The 18,884-nt window shown below is 41.4% G+C and overlaps 1 protein-coding gene across 2 annotated transcripts in view; it reads right to left on the reverse strand.

Moving 5' to 3' along the window:
- Positions 1-10,162: 10,162 nt before the first annotated feature.
- The window catches only part of nrp1a (neuropilin 1a), a 65,709-nt gene continuing 56,987 nt past the window's right edge, over positions 10,163-18,884 (reverse strand). Inside the window, exons 12-18 of one of the 2 annotated variants that reach the window (XM_039790235.1) lie at positions 17,506-17,595; positions 16,911-16,961; positions 14,893-15,036; positions 14,508-14,785; positions 14,302-14,398; positions 13,808-13,861; positions 10,163-13,284 (exon numbers count right to left, since the gene is read on the reverse strand). In XM_039790235.1, coding sequence (XP_039646169.1) covers positions 12,998-13,284; positions 13,808-13,861; positions 14,302-14,398; positions 14,508-14,785; positions 14,893-15,036; positions 16,911-16,961; positions 17,506-17,595 — 1,001 coding nt within the window. In that variant the 3' untranslated portion in view covers positions 10,163-12,997. Of the gene's footprint in view, positions 13,285-13,807; positions 13,862-14,301; positions 14,399-14,507; positions 14,786-14,892; positions 15,037-16,910; positions 16,962-17,484; positions 17,596-18,884 lie in introns of both variants that reach the window. The other variant, XM_039790234.1, reaches the window with a different exon arrangement.

The following is an 18,884-nucleotide window of genomic DNA, read 5'->3' on the forward strand; positions in this document are numbered from 1 at the left end:
GTGTTTACAAGGGAATGCAGCTCTTTATCTCTCTCTCCCTGCTGGACTGGACTCTACATGTCTTTCCATTCTCTTCCCCATATAGTTATTATTATTATAATTTTTTTTTACAAAGAACAACAGTTTGGAATTCATTGTAACATATTATGACTCATGAGACCCAGATGAAGCGATTTCACTGATATACAGTACAGGCCAAAAGTTTGGACACACCTTCTCATTCAATGTGTTTCTTTATTTTCATGACTATTTACATTGCAGATTCTCACTGAAGGCATCAAAACTATGAATGAACACATATGGAATTATGTACTTAACAAAAAAGTGTGAAATAACTGAAAACATGTCTTATATTTTAGATTCCTCAAAGTAGCCACCCTTTGCTTTTTTTGATAACTCTGCAAACCCTTGGTGTTCTCTCAATGAGCTTCATGAGGTAGTCACCTGAAATGGTTTTACCTTCACAGGTGTGCTTTGTCAGGGTTAATTAGTGGAATTATTTCCCTTATTAATAAAAAAGCCCAGATGTACAGGAGACTTTATAGAAATGAACTTCATCTGTGAGTACATTTCTCTCGTCTGGCTTCACCATGTCATCTCCTCTAACTAGAAATGTTCAAGTTGGTCAAATGTAAAAACGGATTGGTGAGTGGATCATCCCCTTTACAGATGAAAACAGCCATAATGTATCCATTTTTCTTCTTCTGTGTTGTAAGGATTTTAAGATATTAAACCTTTTAACCATTAATTAAATGTATAATATAGTATAAAACAATGAATGGGTCATTCGTAGTGTTGATGTACTGTACATGTTGTCAAGGGTGTAGGTTTTGTTTAAACATTGTGTGTGTGTGTGTGTGTGTGTGTGTGTGTGGGGGATTACATTATTACTGTGGGGTCTGGTGGTCCTCCCCCCCAGAAAATGTTGAGCATCAAACACTTAATTTCCTGCTGTGGTAAACTGTTATGCAACAATGTGTACCCTTTCTGCATCAATTAATGCTGAAAATGCGTTTAATTATATAAAGCTAATCATTAATATGAATTATTCTCCTGTATTGTTCACTTTATTGTTGTATTGAACGGTTATTATTTTATTTTTTTACCTCTTTTGGGGTTGTCTTTCATATTTTTTTGAATTATTCTTCTAAATATTGGGGGGGGCAGACATCCCCTGCATTCCCCCCCCGATACGTGACAGTGGTATCAGAAAAAGTGGGATCTTTAATAAACACAACCATATTTTGTAACACATTCTGTACTTTTTATGCATAGGAATATGTATATGCTGTAAGATTTCACTTTTGTATAGTCAGTGCTTATTTTAATGTAATATACAGTAGCCTATATGAGCACATGAAGAGGAATATGTGTGGCTATGTTTGCGAGAAAGAATATTGTTAGTTATACTATTCTTATTTTTTATATCATGTGGTTGTTTTGTCTTATCTGTTATGTCATGTTTGATGTTTTGCGTGGAGCCCAGGAAGAGTAAGGGGGATCCTAATGAAATCAAATCAAATCAAAGCTCCCTGTAGCCCAGTAACACCCTGAGGGCAGAAGCTGGTTCACCCAAACGACAAAACCCCCAGACACAAACAGAGCAATGTAGTGTCTGCCGTTGAGTGCAGTGAGGAACGCATAGACCTGTACATGGGGCAAACAGAACAATCGCTCCACAAGCGCAAGGCCCAACAGCTTAGAGAAGCGATGCTTGTGACCGGGAACATCTGCAACAATTATGACATAATTGTCTAATTGTCACCTTTTTTTTTCTTTTTTACATAATCGCCGTTTCTTTGTTTAACCACAATGAATTGCTAACATTGACCCGTTTTCAATTTTTGTTTTATATCAGAAAATATGGGATGGTAGAAATAAGCGCTGAAAATGTGTAGAAGAAAAATGTAACAATTTAAGACGTTGGAAAAAGCAAAAACAAACTGTGAAAAAAAGGCGTCAAAAACGTCGAGAGAAAAAAAAAAGTGTTGTTTTCAAGGTTGACGGGAAGACAACACAAGGGTTAAGGTCTTAAGGGGTATGACTGGTAATTGTTGATTTTGTTTAGATATGCAAAATTGTAATTACATGAGACCTCACGATACGATATCATCACGATACTTATGTCACGATACGATGTTATTGCGATTTTAAACATATCGCGATATTCTGCGATACATTGCAATGTATTACCTTTTTTCCAACTTCAGATTTTTCCCAATTTCAATTCATGTCCCCCAAAGGAAAACTTTGTCAACATCTGTTCATCTCCCTTCAATTTTATTGCTGCAAAATGGGACTGTCGAGCAGACAAACTGACTGACACATATATAATAATAGATCGATACTTGGCATCTGTGTATCGATACAGTATTGCCACGGAAAATATCGCGATGCTGTATCGATTTTTTTCCCCCACCCCTACTAAATACTTGTATTATTATTTAAATTGTTAGTTGTTGGCACTTGACCCCGTACACATTCCTAGCAACAAAGATGATCCAGTTAGAAAAATATTTTAGGATAATAAAGAGGTGTGCTTTACTTCATAGGCTGTGTACTTGTGTCACTACATTATATGGGTCACATGACAGCTATAAAACCTAAAGACATATCCTGGGATTTGTTTAAAACTTACATTTATTTAAAAAAAAGTAATAAATAAATGGTTATTTTTAAATTGGAGCGAAAGAGACAATTATATTGTTAATCGCAATTATTTCTGGGACAATTAGTTGCACAGCAACATTTGAAATAGTTTCTGCTCTGCCTCTACCTTCTCCCCGTGAATGTAGAGGGCAGAGTGCTCGGTGCGCTTGGATCTTCTGAAATCCACGATGACCTCCTTAGTTTTTGTGGTGTTTGAGTGTTTAAGTCCAGGTTATTGTGGGCACAGCATTTTGTAAACGAGGGTCTTAAAGACCCTCAGGCAGAAGCGGCCCGACGCATAAGTGAACTAAGCGGCTGCTTAGGGCCCCGTGGCTACCAGAGGGCCCCCAAGAGCGCTTGAAATTTCTCACAATTGAGCTTATTAAAAATAAGATAAGATTTAAAGATAAAGTGGTGCTGCTAATTGGTCTCGCATTAGTCTTTAAATGCTTATTTGAGTGCTTAAACTAATATTTACAATACACAAGTTGGTTTAGTGCCAAGTGCAGTGGCAAAACGTTACAATGTGGAGAGTCCCAAAACCAAATCCGGCTTAGGGCCCCCAAAAGTCTTGGGCCGGCCCTGCCCTCAGGTGGCACAACCCACCAGAGGTTAAATATCTGCAACTCCTATCTAGTCAGTCAGAACGTTTGCCTTTTGGACAAGAGGCGAAATGTCTTCAATCATTTCTGGCAATGTCCTATTTGCCTTTGCTCATCACAGAGAACTACTGAACATGTTAGACCTTCCATGACTACTGGAGCCTCCCTGTGGTCTGTTTTGGTCAGTGCAGGAAAAACAGGGACACGTGTAATAAATGCAATAATAGTTTGTAAATTTTTTTGCTTTTCCTTTCATAGCATCCAAAATCCTTCATTAACATCACATTCAGAACAAACACTTGTCACTGTCATGAAAACATAATAATAGGCTCTTTTTTTTTAAAAGCAGACAATTTGACTTTTCAGTAGGAAAAAGCACTAATGTCTTACTAATGACGTTACCGATGGCTCTGTTGTGTTCAAGTGTCCCAGTAATGTACTCTATCTGTAAAGTGTCTTGAGATAACTCTTGTTATGATTTGATATTATAAATAAAATTTAATTGAATTAAATCATGACAGTGTGACAGTGAGCAGGATTGCACAGTACCAGGACCCTAAAATGGAAATGGAGTTCAGCCACCATCATTAATTCTATTATGTACCGCTGTGTTTTCCTGTAAAAGGGCCTATGCAGATATTTACTGTGTTTGGTTTACTGTGTATGAATCACTACACTTTATTAATTTCCTTTGGCAATTATTTATCGCCTAATATATGCCCCCAAAACACATGGTATCATTTGCAGAGGATTTAAGATGGAGAAGAATAGAACGGACCTTTGACACACACACACACACACACACACACACACACACACACACACACACACACACACACACACACACACACACATGCTGGTAGACACAAATTTCAACTACCCATTCATGACACATTTGTACTTTCTACTAATCTTACTCCACTGAGCCATCCAGTGGTAAAATGGAAAACTACCGATATGGTTTTCACTGCAGGCAGGGGATGTTGGTACTGCTGTTAAATGATCTTATTCAGTGGTGGAAGAAGTATCCACATACTGTATTTTACTTAAGTAAAAGTATCAAGGCAACAATGTAAAAATACTCCAACAAAATCGTACATCAAAAAGTGTTATCAGCTAAATGTAGCCTATTAAAAGTATCAGTAAAGTACAAATTTTGCAGTAAAATGACCACTTTGACTATATTGTTCTATCTGAAAAATTGTATATTAATGCTGTATGGATCATCAGCCACTGATAAGAACAACATTTGGGTTGCCAGACTGTGAAAGATCAATTTGTGACACTTTCTATTTTATTTTTTAACTCCTTAGCTCTTCGTGCAGAACGCTTGGATGGCTTGTTTGACCTCTGAGCTTGTGGAAAAGAGCTGCATGGCCTTGGCACCACCATCCATTTATTAACAATGTAATTACATTAACTGCAGACCTGATGGATTATTAGTATTTATGACTGCATTACATCACATCAGAGAATTACCACCCATCACATATTTCAAAAAGGCACACAAACTGTTTCTTCTCAACAGTTACACTTGCACACATCGATTGTTCATGTATTGTCCAAGTCTTTTTTGCACTGTTTATATTGTTGTTTTGAGTTGACTGTATCTGTCTAGCCCATGCTAATGTCCTGTACCAATGTTTTTGTCCTCATGTGCCGTAACTGTATTGTTGTTTTAGCTGTCTGTATCTGTCCAGTCCATGCAGATGTCCTCTACAAATGTTTCTGTCCTTATGTACTGGAAGTTGTGTCCGATGTTTTCTTTTTCTGCAAAACAGGAACCTGCTGGAAACCAGTTTTTAAATTGAGTCAGACCCGTTTATATTGTAACTTAATGTTACTTTTAAGTTTCCTGTATAATAAATGAAAGAAAGAATTATTCCTGAATGTGAAGTTTAAAGGTCCCATGACATGGTGCTCTTTGGATGCTTTTATATAGGCCTTAGTGGTCCCCTAATACTGTATCTGAAGTCTCTTTTATATAGACCTTAGTGGTCCCCTAATACTGTATCTGAAGTCTCTTTTATATAGACCTTAGTGGTCCCCTAATACTGTATCTGAAGTCTCTTTTATATAGACCTTAGTGGTCCCCTAATACTGTATCTGAAGTCTCTTTTATATAGGCCTTAGTGGTCCCCTAATACTGTATCTGAAGTCTCTTTTATATAGACCTTAGTGGTCCCCTAATACTGTATCTGAAGTCTCTTTTATATAGACCTTAGTGGTCCCCTAATACTGTATCTGAAGTCTCTTTTATATAGACCTTAGTGGTCCCCTAATACTGTATCTGAAGTCTCTTTTATATAGACCTTAGTGGTCCCCTAATACTGTATCTGAAGTCTCTTTTATATAGACCTTAGTGGTCCCCTAATACTGTATCTGAAGTCTCTTTTATATAGGCTTTAGTGGTCCCCTAATACTGTATCTGAAGTCTCTTTTATATAGACCTTAGTGGTCCCCTAATACTGTATCTGAAGTCTCTTTTATATTGACCTTAGTGGTCCCCTAATACTGTATCTGAAGTCTCTTTTATATAGACCTTAGTGGTCCCCTAATACTGTATCTGAAGTCTCTTTTATATAGACCTTAGTGGTCCCCTAATACTGTATCTGAAGTCTCTTTTATATAGACCTTAGTGGTCCCCTAATACTGTATCTGAAGTCTCTTTCCAGAAATTCAGCCTTGGTGCAGAATTACAGCCACTAGAGCCAGTCCCACAATGAGCTTTCCTTAGGATGTGCCATTTCTGTGTCTGTAGCTGTTGAGGAGGAGAGAGGGGGAGCAAGGTGGAGGGTGGGGGTGTGGGGGTGTGGCCTTGATCAACTGCCACTTGTTTGAAAGCCATGATGTCTCTCTCTCATGGGTGGGCCAAATTCTCTGGGCGGGAAAAGCAGAGAAAGGGGAGGTAACCTTGCTCCTTATGACATCATAAGGAGAAGATTCCTGATTGGCCCATCTGAGCTTTCATTTTCTCAAAGGCAGAGCAAGATACCCAGGGCTCGGTTTACACCTATCACCATTTCTAGCCACTGGGGGACCATAGGCAGGCTGGGGGAACGCATATTAATGTTAAAAAAACTCATAAAGTGACATTTTCATGCCATGGGACCTTTAAACCAAAGGGATTTTAACAACCTGGCAACCCCAAAGATCTTCCTATTAAAGGCGTATAGCATCCTTATATTAATCATTAACCATTGATAATCCATTGGTAACTTCCTGTATAAAGCCTTTATAAAGTATGGCATATTAGAAAGTGGTACCGCTAAATGAAAATATGTTTTATGAGAAGTCATACACCACTTATAATCAGTGCTGGAATGTAACTAAGTACATTTACTCAAGTACTGTACTTAATTAGAAATTTTAGGTACCTGTACTTTACGTGTATCTTTTCTTTTTATGCCATATATTTTTTTTTACTTCTAGCCTACTCTGCTACATTTCAGAGAGAAATATTGCACTTTTTACTTCACTACATTCATCTGAGCTTTAGTTACTTGCACAAAAAACACATGTAGTTTATAAAATACTATGTTTTGTTATAAATTAACCTTATAATATATAAACCTACAGGTGCAGCTGAAATGATTACAGCCGATTAGCCGATTTCCAGTTTTCAAAATGTGGGGATGTTTCTGCATTGAGTACTTTCACTTTTAATACTTTAAGTACATTTACCTGACGATACTTAGCTACATACAGTGTGCGAAAAAGCACAGCTGAAATGAATAACCTTAACGATGGCTTAGTTCCATCAAGTGTCCCAGTGAGCTATTTCAGTGAGTCAGCATGTACAATACCAGGGCCTCTCCTAAGTGGAATGCAGCCATCATTAATGGTTTTGAATACACCTGTGCTTTTCCTACTATGACATGTCAACGTGTCTGCCGTGAAAAAGGTCTATTAAGGCAGGAAAATGGGTCTGTTTAGTGTGTAGAAAATCAAAAAACGTTGCTACTCTCAGAAAAGGGACCGGGTTTACACCTCGCTGAAGAATGGGTCAACGGTGACGTTACTAGCTCTGGTGTAAAGAGGCTACGAAAGAAGATATACAAAAACACGGACAGCCTGGCCCGCACAAGGTCAGTGGAAATAGCCCAGATGAAGGAGAAAGACACCTTTGGAAAGTCGCACGTATCTCCCCACGTCAGCTGAGTGCGAACGAGGCTTTTCCACAGTTAATAACACGGACAACCTGACGCGCAACCACGCGCGCAACAGGTTGGGCGCGAAGACAGCCTGTCTCCACTCCTGTTTGTGGACCTCAACGGACCTCCTCTGGACAAATTTGACCCAGTTCCATTCGCCAGAAGCTGGATTAAAGCAGGACGTCGCCTCTCTTCTTCCTGGAAACATGCAGGACGGCAACCATAGGAAGTCGAGCCAATTAAGACATCTTTGGTCTATTCTAACTTGAGGTAAGAGGCTATTTTTTTTCAATCTTCGCAGTGACTGAATTGTGATGATAGAAGTGATTGTTGTGCATGAGATGAGTGTGTGCGACTGTGTGTGTGTCCTTTCCGGCTTTGGCATAGGCTTACTGCATGGTTATATGTAGGCCTTGTGGTTGGTTGTGGTCTTAGTGAAGCAGCCTAGCCTTGGAGTTGGAGAAGTTGGAGTGATTGTGTGTGTGTGTGTGTGTGTGTGTGTGTGTGTGTGTGTGTGGAGAGAGAGAGTGAGAGAGAGAGAGAGAGAGAGAGAGAGAGAGAGAGAGAGAGAGAGAGAGAGAGAGAGAGAGAACTCGCCGTGGTGATGTTTGGCTTATTGTAGGCTGTCTGTCAGCATCCGCCGTGGTGCTTTTTTAATTTGGAGAGATGGCCTGTTTAACGGTTAGGCGAATGTGTTTTGTGTAAGTGTTCAGTGATGAATCTGTCTGATCGTATTTGCTGTAGATGGAGGGTTAAATAATGTCACATGATCGCTCATAGGCCTACTGCAGGCTCTCATGTGATTCCGATAGGCTGTACCTGGCATTTATTCAGTTGATTGCTCTAAGTGCGCCACATTGGTGCCAATTATTGTCATGTCTGCGTTGTAATGCACAACTTTGCCTCTCGTTGTTATAAAACAACGTGCTCCAAACAATTTTAGCCAATGCAACCTCCTATGTCAGTGTTGCTTTACGAATACTGTAGCATATCGGATTATCAAAAATCGTATGTGTGTGTGTGTGTGTGTGTGTGTGTGTGTGTGTGTGTGTTATAGGCTATAAGACTGATTGTCTTAATGGCATGACATATTGTAATATTAGTGGCCTACTGCATATTGAGAACATTTAGATCGGGAGATGGAGATATTGACGGGTATTTCGCACACTGTCCGACATAATAACATTGTACATACGACAGAAAATACGGAAAAGCATAATATGTCCACTTTAAGTAAAGGACCTGAATACTTGTCCCACCGCTGCTGATAATATCTAAGCAGTTTATGAAAACTGTTTCTTTGTAAAAATGTGTCATTAGGCTATATGTTTTTAAATTCTTCGATTGTTCTGTGGAGCTCTTAAAGCTCAACATTTATATTAAGTATGCAACACAGATTAATGATTGATAATGCGTTGCCTCTTGCTTGCTTGACTAATTCATTAATTAATTGATACTACATTTTTCTTTGTAACATCCTTAGGACAAGCAGTTTTAGAAGAGATAAAAAGGACCTAATGGAGTTTCTGGGTTACATATCTCTTACAGTTAATTGTGTGTGAAGAATATGCAGCCAAATGATGTTAGAGTATAGAGTCTAATTTGCTTGTTTATCACAATGGTGACTTAGTTACGGCTATTTATCCAAGATGTGCTAATGTTTAAAGACATTAACATCGCAAATAATTACATATTCACACTTTTGTCCCGCATTCTGAACTAGAATTTAAAGTGCTCATATTATGCTCATTTTCAGGTTCATAATTGTATTTTTTGTTGTACTGCACATTGCTGCAGCTCCTCTTTTCACCCTGTGTGTTGAGCTCTCTGTTTTAGCTACAGAGTGAGGCATCTCACTTCTGTTCCATCTTTGTTGGGAGTCGCACATGAGCAGTACCTAGGTAAGGACTACTAGCCAGTCAGAAGCAGAGTATGAGGGCGTGCCCTGACAGTAGCTAGGTAAGGACTACTAGCCAGTCAGAAGCAGAGTATGAGGACGTGCCCTGACAGTAGCTAGATAAGGACTACTAGCCAGTCAGAAGCAGAGTATGAGGGCGTGCCCTGACAGTAGCTAGGTACGCTAGCAGCTAGGTGAGCATTATAACGTGTGTTACACGTTTGTCTCTGAAGTAAAGGCTGGACTACAATAGAGCTGTTTGGAGCAGTTTGTGAACAGTGGTTTCTGTTGGAGATGTTAAGTCCCTTTGGGGGGGGGACTTTGGGCTTTTTCACTTTGTAAACCTATAACGTGCACAAAAAAGATATATAATATAACACAATAAAGGAAAGGGGGAAAAGCCAAATAGCGTAATAGGAGCACTTTAATATAAACTATAAAACTAATTCCATTCATATTCTCCTATATGCAAAGTCATTTCCTGTTAATGCCCTGCCAATATAACACACCGATACTTTAGGAGACTTTAGGATGTGGCCTTAGATGAAAAACAAATCAGACTAAGCCTAATTTCGGCTAATGATAGACCAACAAGGAAAGCAGATGAGCGACTGAGTGTAGCTTCTCATTAGTGGTCACGGTCAGTTCCCGCCCTTCGCTTTATGCCATGATTTCCTCCGCTGTTTACTACTGTCCTCACATTAGACACTTCACTTGAGCTTTTTTCCATCTGCTCCGGGATCTGGGTATAAATATTCACCATTTATTACTTGGTGTCGGAGTAAATGACATAATCAGTTGCATTTTCACTGCATAATTGCACCGTAATTGATAAATAAGCAAATAAATGATCAACATCCTTCATGTGAAGATGCCTTTTATTTTGTATCTTTGGAAAGCGGCAGCTGTGAGACAAAGACTAGACATAACTTGTTTGCATCACTGTCTTGCTGTAATAGTGCTTTCACATTACTTTGATGCAAAAAAAACAGATGTTGCTTCCAAGAGCTGCTTGTGAGGCTGCTGGCTAGTCCTTTACAGCACGGCTGTGATGTGCTGTACATCCGACTGGAATAGGGACAAAAAAGAGTTTTTAGATTCCAGATCACAACACAAGTATTCCTTTTTTCTTTTTAAGGCCTTGCTGTTTATTCATTTTTTTTTTCCTACAACAGCAAATTACAGAAGCAGTATTGAAAATAAAAGTCTCCTTTTCTTGTTTTTGTAAAAAACAAAACAAAATCTGCACAAAATTCGAATGACAGTACAAAACGAAGCGTTAATAAGCCATGTAAATGGAGGGGGGAGGGACATTACTGTTGGAAAAATCTTTTATGCCTTTTTCAATAATGAAAACATCTCAATATTTTTACATTTCAGAATTATATCACATAATCTGAAACTATATATATATATATATATATGTATATATATAAAAAAGATGAAAGAAATTGACACGTGTTTTTTGTGTTTTTGACCTTCTTCTGTTGTTCTTTTGCAAATGAACGCTATAAACACATAAACCTCTTAAATATATTTATCAGTGCAACATTGTTTGTTTGGATTCCACGCTACAGTATCCTTTTTCTCTAGTTTCAGCAGACCTCGCTGGAGCTACAGTCCTCCGCAGCTGTGAGCACAGACGGAAAAGGTGTAGAGGTTGAGACAACGCAAGGTCAAATCCGAGAATGAACAAGCTGAATGTGTTCACCATGGCACGACACACAAAGCACACGGATGTAAAAGACGTCACCCTTCTCAGGATCAAAGTTTTTTGATTGTTTGATTGTGGTGCGGGAAAAAAAACACACCGAGTCCCAGTCCCATGGGGCCCTCGTGTCCTGATCCTGTCAATCTCACACAGAGTCCCTTCCCCTTGTAGTGTCTGGTGGTGGGATTGACCCATCCATCCTTCTGCCAACAAGAGTCTCAATGGAGATTTGAAGAGTCCACATTGAGGTGATATTTGCACTTCTTTTGAGCTTAGAAAGAGATATAAAAAAAAAAAAAAAGTCACACATTGCTCTTCTCTACAAGTGTCCTATCATTCCCCCTCTTGATTTTCTCTCCGGGGGCTGTGACAGGGCCAAGCAAGTAGTCAGTTCTTTAGTGAGCGATGACCATCGGTTGAACTGTGGTCTTCTAGTATTTTGTGTTTAAGTGAGAACCCCCTGTGAACAAATAGGAGGCAACCATCCTTTGGTAAGGCCACGGAGGGGAGGCCAGGTGACCTGATTCAGGTGACGCCACTCAATCCCCTGCTGTACCATTGTCCCGTCCTAATGACATCAGCTCTGACATCACAATGTTATGGCTGCTACACGTGAAACACGGATAAACTCTTTGCGGTCCGAAAGGCCTTACGCTACAATACAGCAAGTGAACAATACAAACTGGGTTCATCATGAGACAAGTGTGTCCAGCTAAAGTAACGATAGCACCATTCTTCAGTTAGTGTGTTTACCCCCTCTTTTAGTATGCTCCTATCATAAGGGAATCAGTAACAAAGTGCATTCAAGCTGCACTGGCCAGTTAGGACTTCTTCAGTGATCAATCCACAGTGACGTTTGGTGGTGACAAGCTAGGCTAGGTCTTAGCTAAAGCAAAGCAACAATGAATGTTGTTATTTATTTTTTTTTGTTACCGTTTGATTCATTCGACAAGTGGGTGTTTTTCGATGACAAATGGCTTGAATGCACATTGAAATCGCTGTAATATCACACAAATCTTACTCATCTGAGCAAGGTAATCTAAAATAATAAAAAAAAAAACATAACACTTCACCGTCCACAAAACAGTCAGAAGATTGTATTTACACACACACGAACCCATGAAAAAAGGGATACTGCAGCTTTTTTACTTTCTTTAAAAAGGGCAATAAAATATATTAAAACGTATTTACAGTGTGTGTTTTTCAGGACAGAAAACAATTTTTTTTTAAAAGCGCTGTGACAGACTGTTATCCTGTTTTGCAGGTATTTATAAGATAATGTGCCCCTGTTTCCTGTCATCATAACTTAAGCCAGGTACAGTAAAAAACACCCAGATCAACAGAGGAGACCAACTGAAATGTACTAAAGGCACTGTCCGAACCATACGTTGCCATGAATGGGACCCTCACTTTAGAGTGACACCGGTCAAAGGGGAATGGGGGTACGTGTTTTAGGGTCATGGGTTATGGGCACACCCTGTATGCCACACCACAGGGCAAATCTACAGTTTTGACGGATATGGTTCATTTAGGATTTTGATACGTCTCTTTCAAAAAACAGCCTTCGTGAACTGATAATTAAAAAAACATTTCTTTCCCAGAAAAAAGATAAATACTTTAAACATTATTAATAAATTGGTCTCAACACCAGCATCCGATTGTAAAAATGAATGAAAATCAAAATAGAAAATTAAAATATCATCTAAATCATCTGTACATATTTTTTTTTCTTCTGTATTTTATTTGTACACAGTGTCCCCTACTGGTAGGTTCTTTTTACTGCAGCTCCTGAGAAAAGCGTGGATCAGTCCAAACCTCCCATTGGTTCCTGAACCTGTCCCTCATCCAGCGAGTTGAGGGTGTTGGCAGTCTTTTGAGCCTTCCTACTCGTGGATATACGAGAGGATATGCCTACAGCCAGTCTTGTGCACGCTCTGCGAGCTCTGCACATCATACAGTCACACCAACGCATTGCAGTCCCATCTCACGCCTCCGAGTATGAGCTCTGTACATTGAGTTTGTCCTTCTTTAGCTTCACACCGTCCACTAGTTCAAAGTTATAGTTCTCCAGGGCTGATAAGTTCCTGTCCGACATGCCGCCGTGCGAGCAGGCGCAGTACAAGACCACGCCGCAGATGGCACCCAAGAAGACGCCCAGGGCGGACATGGCGATGATGGTGATGAGGATGGGGTCGAGCGTCTTCAGCATGTTGCCCGCTCCGCTGATCTGGTTGGTCTCCACAAAGTCTGGGTATTCGGTGATCTCTTCAACTGGAGTGGAGAGACAGAAGCAGAAGAGGAGAGAGAGATGTGAGGTATAACATAACGTAGTCTCGCTTTGCCAGACCTTCCTCCACAGCGCTACGGAGGAGGGTCCGGCTAGTCCACACAGCATTTCTGGGATGAGAGAAAAACTTGCTCTGGTTTATTGGCATTTCTTTAAACCAATCACAATCGTGCAAAACAGCCTCAGGGAGGAACTTGTTTTGGTGGAACGTGTACGTTCAAAAGTAGTTTTAGTCGTGCAACGGAAAACTCAGATTGGACAGATAGTCTAGCTAGCTGTCTGGATTTACCCTGCAGAGATCTGAGGACCAGTTAACCCTAGTCCTCTGAAATCCACTGGAGTTTAAAATTCCAACACAGAGAAAGCGGAAGGTAACAGACATCCGGTCGAAACGAGTGAAATCTGGAGGAATCCCAGAAGTGGAATGTCGTGGATATAGACTAGACATAACATAATTATGGGGGTCTACGCTAACGCTAAATAAACCCTCCATGTGAAATGACTTACGGATTTCATTGAGGCGATCCTCTGGTAGCATCGGCTCAGTGGGTACGTCAGGATCTGTTCAAACAGAAATTTGAATGAAATCGAAAGAAAACTGTGCAACCATATTTCAGATTAGAGCTGGGCAATATATCGATATTATATCGATATCGTGATACGAGACTAAATTTCGTGTTAGATTTGGGATATCGTAATATCGTAATATGGCATAAGGCTGCATTACATTAACGTTATGTCATTTTCTGAACTTCCCAGACTGTTGTAACTGTTCTATTATTTGCCTTTACCCACTTATCCACATTACTGATGATTATTTATCAAAAATGTCATTGTGTAATTATTTTGTGAAAGCACCAATAGTCAACACTACAATATCGTCGATATCGAGGTATTTGGTCAAAAATACCGTGATATTTGATTTTCTCCATATCGCCCAGCCCTATTTCAGATCAAGAACTGAATGCAGGCATTGTAACAATGAAAACTAAAAGCCTCACCTTTACAGTCCATCATGCTGAGTCCATTAGGAACCTTAATGTCATCCACAGCAATGTCCCCCCAGCTATTTCTCTCCACCACACCTTCGATCACCACCTTAAAATAAAGCAGTGACTTTTGGCAACCTTTTCTTGAATGGCACAATAGAAAGAGCATGCGTTTAGTGGCTAATGCCCAAACAAGTCACAGACCAATTGTGATTTACCTGATAGGGTTTGTTGGTGCGGGGCACAAGGACACGCCCTTCCCTCCAGCGGTTGCCTTGGTGACCACTGATCGTCCACAGCAGGATGTCAGCCGGACCATCAACTGTCTGTTTGCGCTGTTTGATATGCAGTGTGCCAATGTGAGGCCCGAACATGTGGTACCAAAAGGACACACATAGGTCTGCGTCCGGGGAGCTGACCATGGGGCTGACCAGCCGAGCCACCTCCGTCTCTTGGGGACTTGTCGCTAAGGTGTAGATGAAGTTCCCTGATCCACCTGTTGGATAAAAGAACTCGTATCACTGACAAAAACTCATGTACTGTTTCAAGGGGTTGACCTTTACTTGTATGGCCCAATTAAGCAGTAGCCTACAGCGTCCTCACCTGTGTGGTCCATGTTAGGCCCAGTGTTGAGGGTGGGGGTGCCGCTTGACTGGATCTGCCACCTAGAGCCAGTGTCATCTGATGTCCAGCTGCAGAAGGAAGGGTCATTGGCCCAGCCGAAGTCGCAGGCAAACCACAGAAAATCTGCAAATGACAAAAGGTCAAGATCATGTGTCAGGAGATCACATTTCATCATGCCCCTATCCTCCATTACAAAAGGAGAAATTGCAAAAAGCGAAAAATGACCTGGGGGGCCTGTCATGATATGACTGCAGGCTACACTTTGGGGCTTCATTCACTCAGCCATATCAGCTACAAGCACTAGAGGGCAGCAAAGAACTGTGGGCCGTAAGCTTGAACTCCCAAAGCTGGGGGAGATAAACACAGCTAACTCAGGAGAGAGAAACAGACCGGGACAGTTATGGCTCTAACATGAGAAAAGAGCGAGCCGATAGCATAGAAGTCATGTAGACCTTATTTCTTGGCTACAGTTAATGATCTCTTATAATGAATGTAACAGGGTATATAAAAGAGGTACAGAGGGACTCTAAGAACAGGCACAGCACAAAGATAGGGACAGGGGGAGAGGAAGATGGGGTCTGGACATGGTGTCCAGTTGAGAAAGCAACATTCATTGCAAGCCGCGGGGAGCTCAGGATTTTAATGAGAGCAGGGACTTGAGGTTTGAAGACATCTATGGTAACAGTGCCGGGGCCCCATTTCAACAATGCAATCCCCCATGGACACTCGCCGTGCTGAAGGAGCCTCAGTAGAGGCACGGAAATGTGTGGGAGCTCAGGCTTTAGTGTTTTTAAAATTGGATAAAGAAAGACTTCTAAGGAACACAAGGGAGCGAATTGTTTGGGATGTCAGCCACGGCCTTAAACTCCTGCATGAGATGCCTTTAGAGATACAGGGAGGCCGCTCTCCAAATGACAGAATATATGAGCCAATATTCCCTTTAATAATGGGAAGGTTTTAACTAGCTTCCACAGGCAACGACTCTATTTACCCATTAAACACAAAGGATGGAATTCCCATGTGGAACCGCATTTCAGACGCCAAGCCACTTTTTTTCGTCGAGACATCAGCTTTTTTTTTTTTTTTTTCATTCTTGGGAGGCTTCGACTAAGGCTACCAACAAGCTCTGGATACGATGAGCAGCCACATGACTCACTTGGCCATTCGATGGAAATAAAAAGAGACTTTTTCTTGCCGAATGCCAACGGAAACTATAACCTCTGAGATTAGAGTGCACGACACGCCCACAACCAAAAAGAAACGGACACACACACACACAAATACTCAGAACTGATTAGCATGCAAGGTTTGAGACTCTTGAAATGAAAAGTCAGACTGATGAGTATTTACCCACAGAAATAAAGTCAGGTTCATACACACAGACACACACCTGCCACCTCAGCTCTGATCTACTGTATTGTAGCTGGTGCCCCAGCAGACTGCAGACAGACCACAGAGCCAGCTGATAGAGTGAAGGGGGCTGGGTGGAGCCTATGGCCCATTAGCCAAGGTCAGACTGGGGCAGAGCCTCTCAGCTGGCTGCTGCCTCATCAACCTGCTACAGGAAACAGCACTATGTGTGTGTGTGTGTGTGTCTGTGCCCCCCATTTTCTGTGGTCATTTGCATTGTGCTTCCGTGTGTGTGTGTGTGTGTGTGTGTGTGGCGGCAGTGTCGGCCCAGTGATTAGTGATTATGCTGAGAAGGCAGCAACAGAGCACCAGTGCTAATCATCAGCTAGCCCTGCATCACACAACCTCCCTCACCCTGTCAGCAGGAGCCTCTCTGGGCCATATCATCAGCTTTAATAACAGACACACATCAGAGGAGAGAGGCCACCTTGAGCTGGCAATTATTAGCTATGGTAGGCTTCTTGATAATTCTATGGTAATGAATTCAAAAAAACCTTGAGCAGTTAAATATTTACTCATCACATCCAGGGCTTAGTAAGATGTGGAATCATTGATGGGAGAGAAAAATATATAACTTTTTGGCTCACCTGGGATTGTATCCACTTCAGCAGTAGTGGTCTCTGGCATCGTGGTAACCCCTGTCACAACACAGCACAAGACATTAGCAAGGTTAGCCTAGCCTGGCAAGAGTTAGGTTTCTTTTCAAATAGCTGCACTCATGCACTAAATGTATCCATGCTAGCAAAATCTATCTAATCAACACATGCCTTGTCTTTCTCTTCATTCTTACAGGTACCCTGTCTCGGTATTTCTACCACGACACACTTATGTAATACTTCTGAAACACGTGACTAAGACGCTGCCATGCTCATCATTGGAGACTGCTGGTTAATGGGGAGTGCAGGCAGCAGTGCAGGCTCAGAGAGCTACTGGGTTAGTGGGAAATGAGGCCAAGAGAAGTTAGTGGAAAAGAAGGTGGGTGCATGCATGCGCGCTTGAAAGTGTGCACAATTAAGTGGCCGATTAGCTGCGGTAATCTAACTATAACAGAAAGAGGTGAAACTGGGAAAGTGGAGTGGATCGAGTGTGAGCCAAAGCAGACGGAAGGGCAAGAGGGGGGCAGTTTTTTTTTTTGCAGTCTCATGAGGGCGATGTTAGCACCTGTCACATCGTAGTCATCACCTGTGCCGCTGTGGCAGCTCGCCTGGTCGTCGTCACACTCGTCCGACGGGGTAGTGCTAGGGACTAGCGTGGTAGGCGGGAGCGTTGGAGCTGTAAAGATGGAGAACAAGAGAGACAGCAGACAACATACATTAGATTTGAAGTCAAACATGGAAAATGCCTTTCTGATTTGGTTCACATTTTAAAGATTTTAACCAAACCTTTGATTTATGCTTTTCCTTATTATTCAGAGAAGGTTCGCTGATGTGGTCCATCAGCTATTGCAGGACATTACATTCCTGTTGTTTGGTCTGATCAATGTCGGATCATGTTCTCAGCTTAAATGTTACACAGAGATAAAGAGGAAATATGCTGCAGGACTTGAAATCACATTACATTCGGGCAGACACTTTCGTCCAAAGTGACTTTTAATCAAGTGTATTTCAACATGATAGGGACTGGAAGTGAATACGTCTCAGATAACCAAACACTAAAAGTGTGTTCAGACTGCCAGATTAAAGGTACTTGAGAGGTAAGGAGTGCTCACATGGGGTGTAGATGTTGTCCGAAAATGTGGGTTTTCATAGCTAAAATAGAAAAGAAGCCAAGAAACACTGAAATATGTATTCGGAAGCTCAGCATGTTCTGCCCACAGTTACACACTATGCTTCAATTAAGGCCTGAGCTATTAGAATCCTTCCTTTTATCATGCTGTGGAGGTGTGGGCGTATAAATAAAGTTGAAGCTAAAGCATGATGCTTAGGACTTAGGCGGTCGAAACTATAAAGATGCAGAAACAGGGCTTGTTATTGGCTATAGGCAGGGCCCCTGGCTGACATAGTGGCCTATCATTACAGCCCCGCCACACTTGGATGTGGGCATGGCCGTAGATTGCCTCCACGTTCCGCTGCTGCACAGCCGTGCTGCGGTGTGTGTGCATTTGTGTGCGTTTACACTGGTTGAGTAATGAACGAGAGAGAGAGAGAGAAAGAGAGAGAGAGAGAGAGGGGGAAAACTGCCTGAAAAATGTATATGTACTGTACAGTATCTGTGTGTGTGTGTGTGTGTGTGTGTGGGAGCCAGTGCTCTCGCTCTCTCCCTCTGCTGGATGAAATATGAGGCAGATCAGCCCCTGTCAGATTCAGGGTGGGGGAGGTCAGGGATGGGGTCAACACTGCGTCAGGGGAGCCTCTCACAGAAATGAGGATTTAGCCCTCCCGCTATGGCTTGCTACACACATAACTGTACACACATGCTTGTACACACTTCTACAAGCACCTGTGTATGTGCCTGATTGTGTATACATGCCTGTAGCCACATATTTGGCAGGGTGATTGCGGTTGCTCCGTGTGTGTATACATCTGTGTGAGTATGTGTGTGTTTGGAATTAACATTGAAAA

The sequence above is a fragment of the Perca fluviatilis genome, chromosome 22 (genome assembly GCF_010015445.1).
Source record: "Perca fluviatilis chromosome 22, GENO_Pfluv_1.0, whole genome shotgun sequence".
In the NCBI taxonomy this organism is placed as follows: Eukaryota; Metazoa; Chordata; class Actinopteri; order Perciformes; family Percidae; genus Perca; species Perca fluviatilis.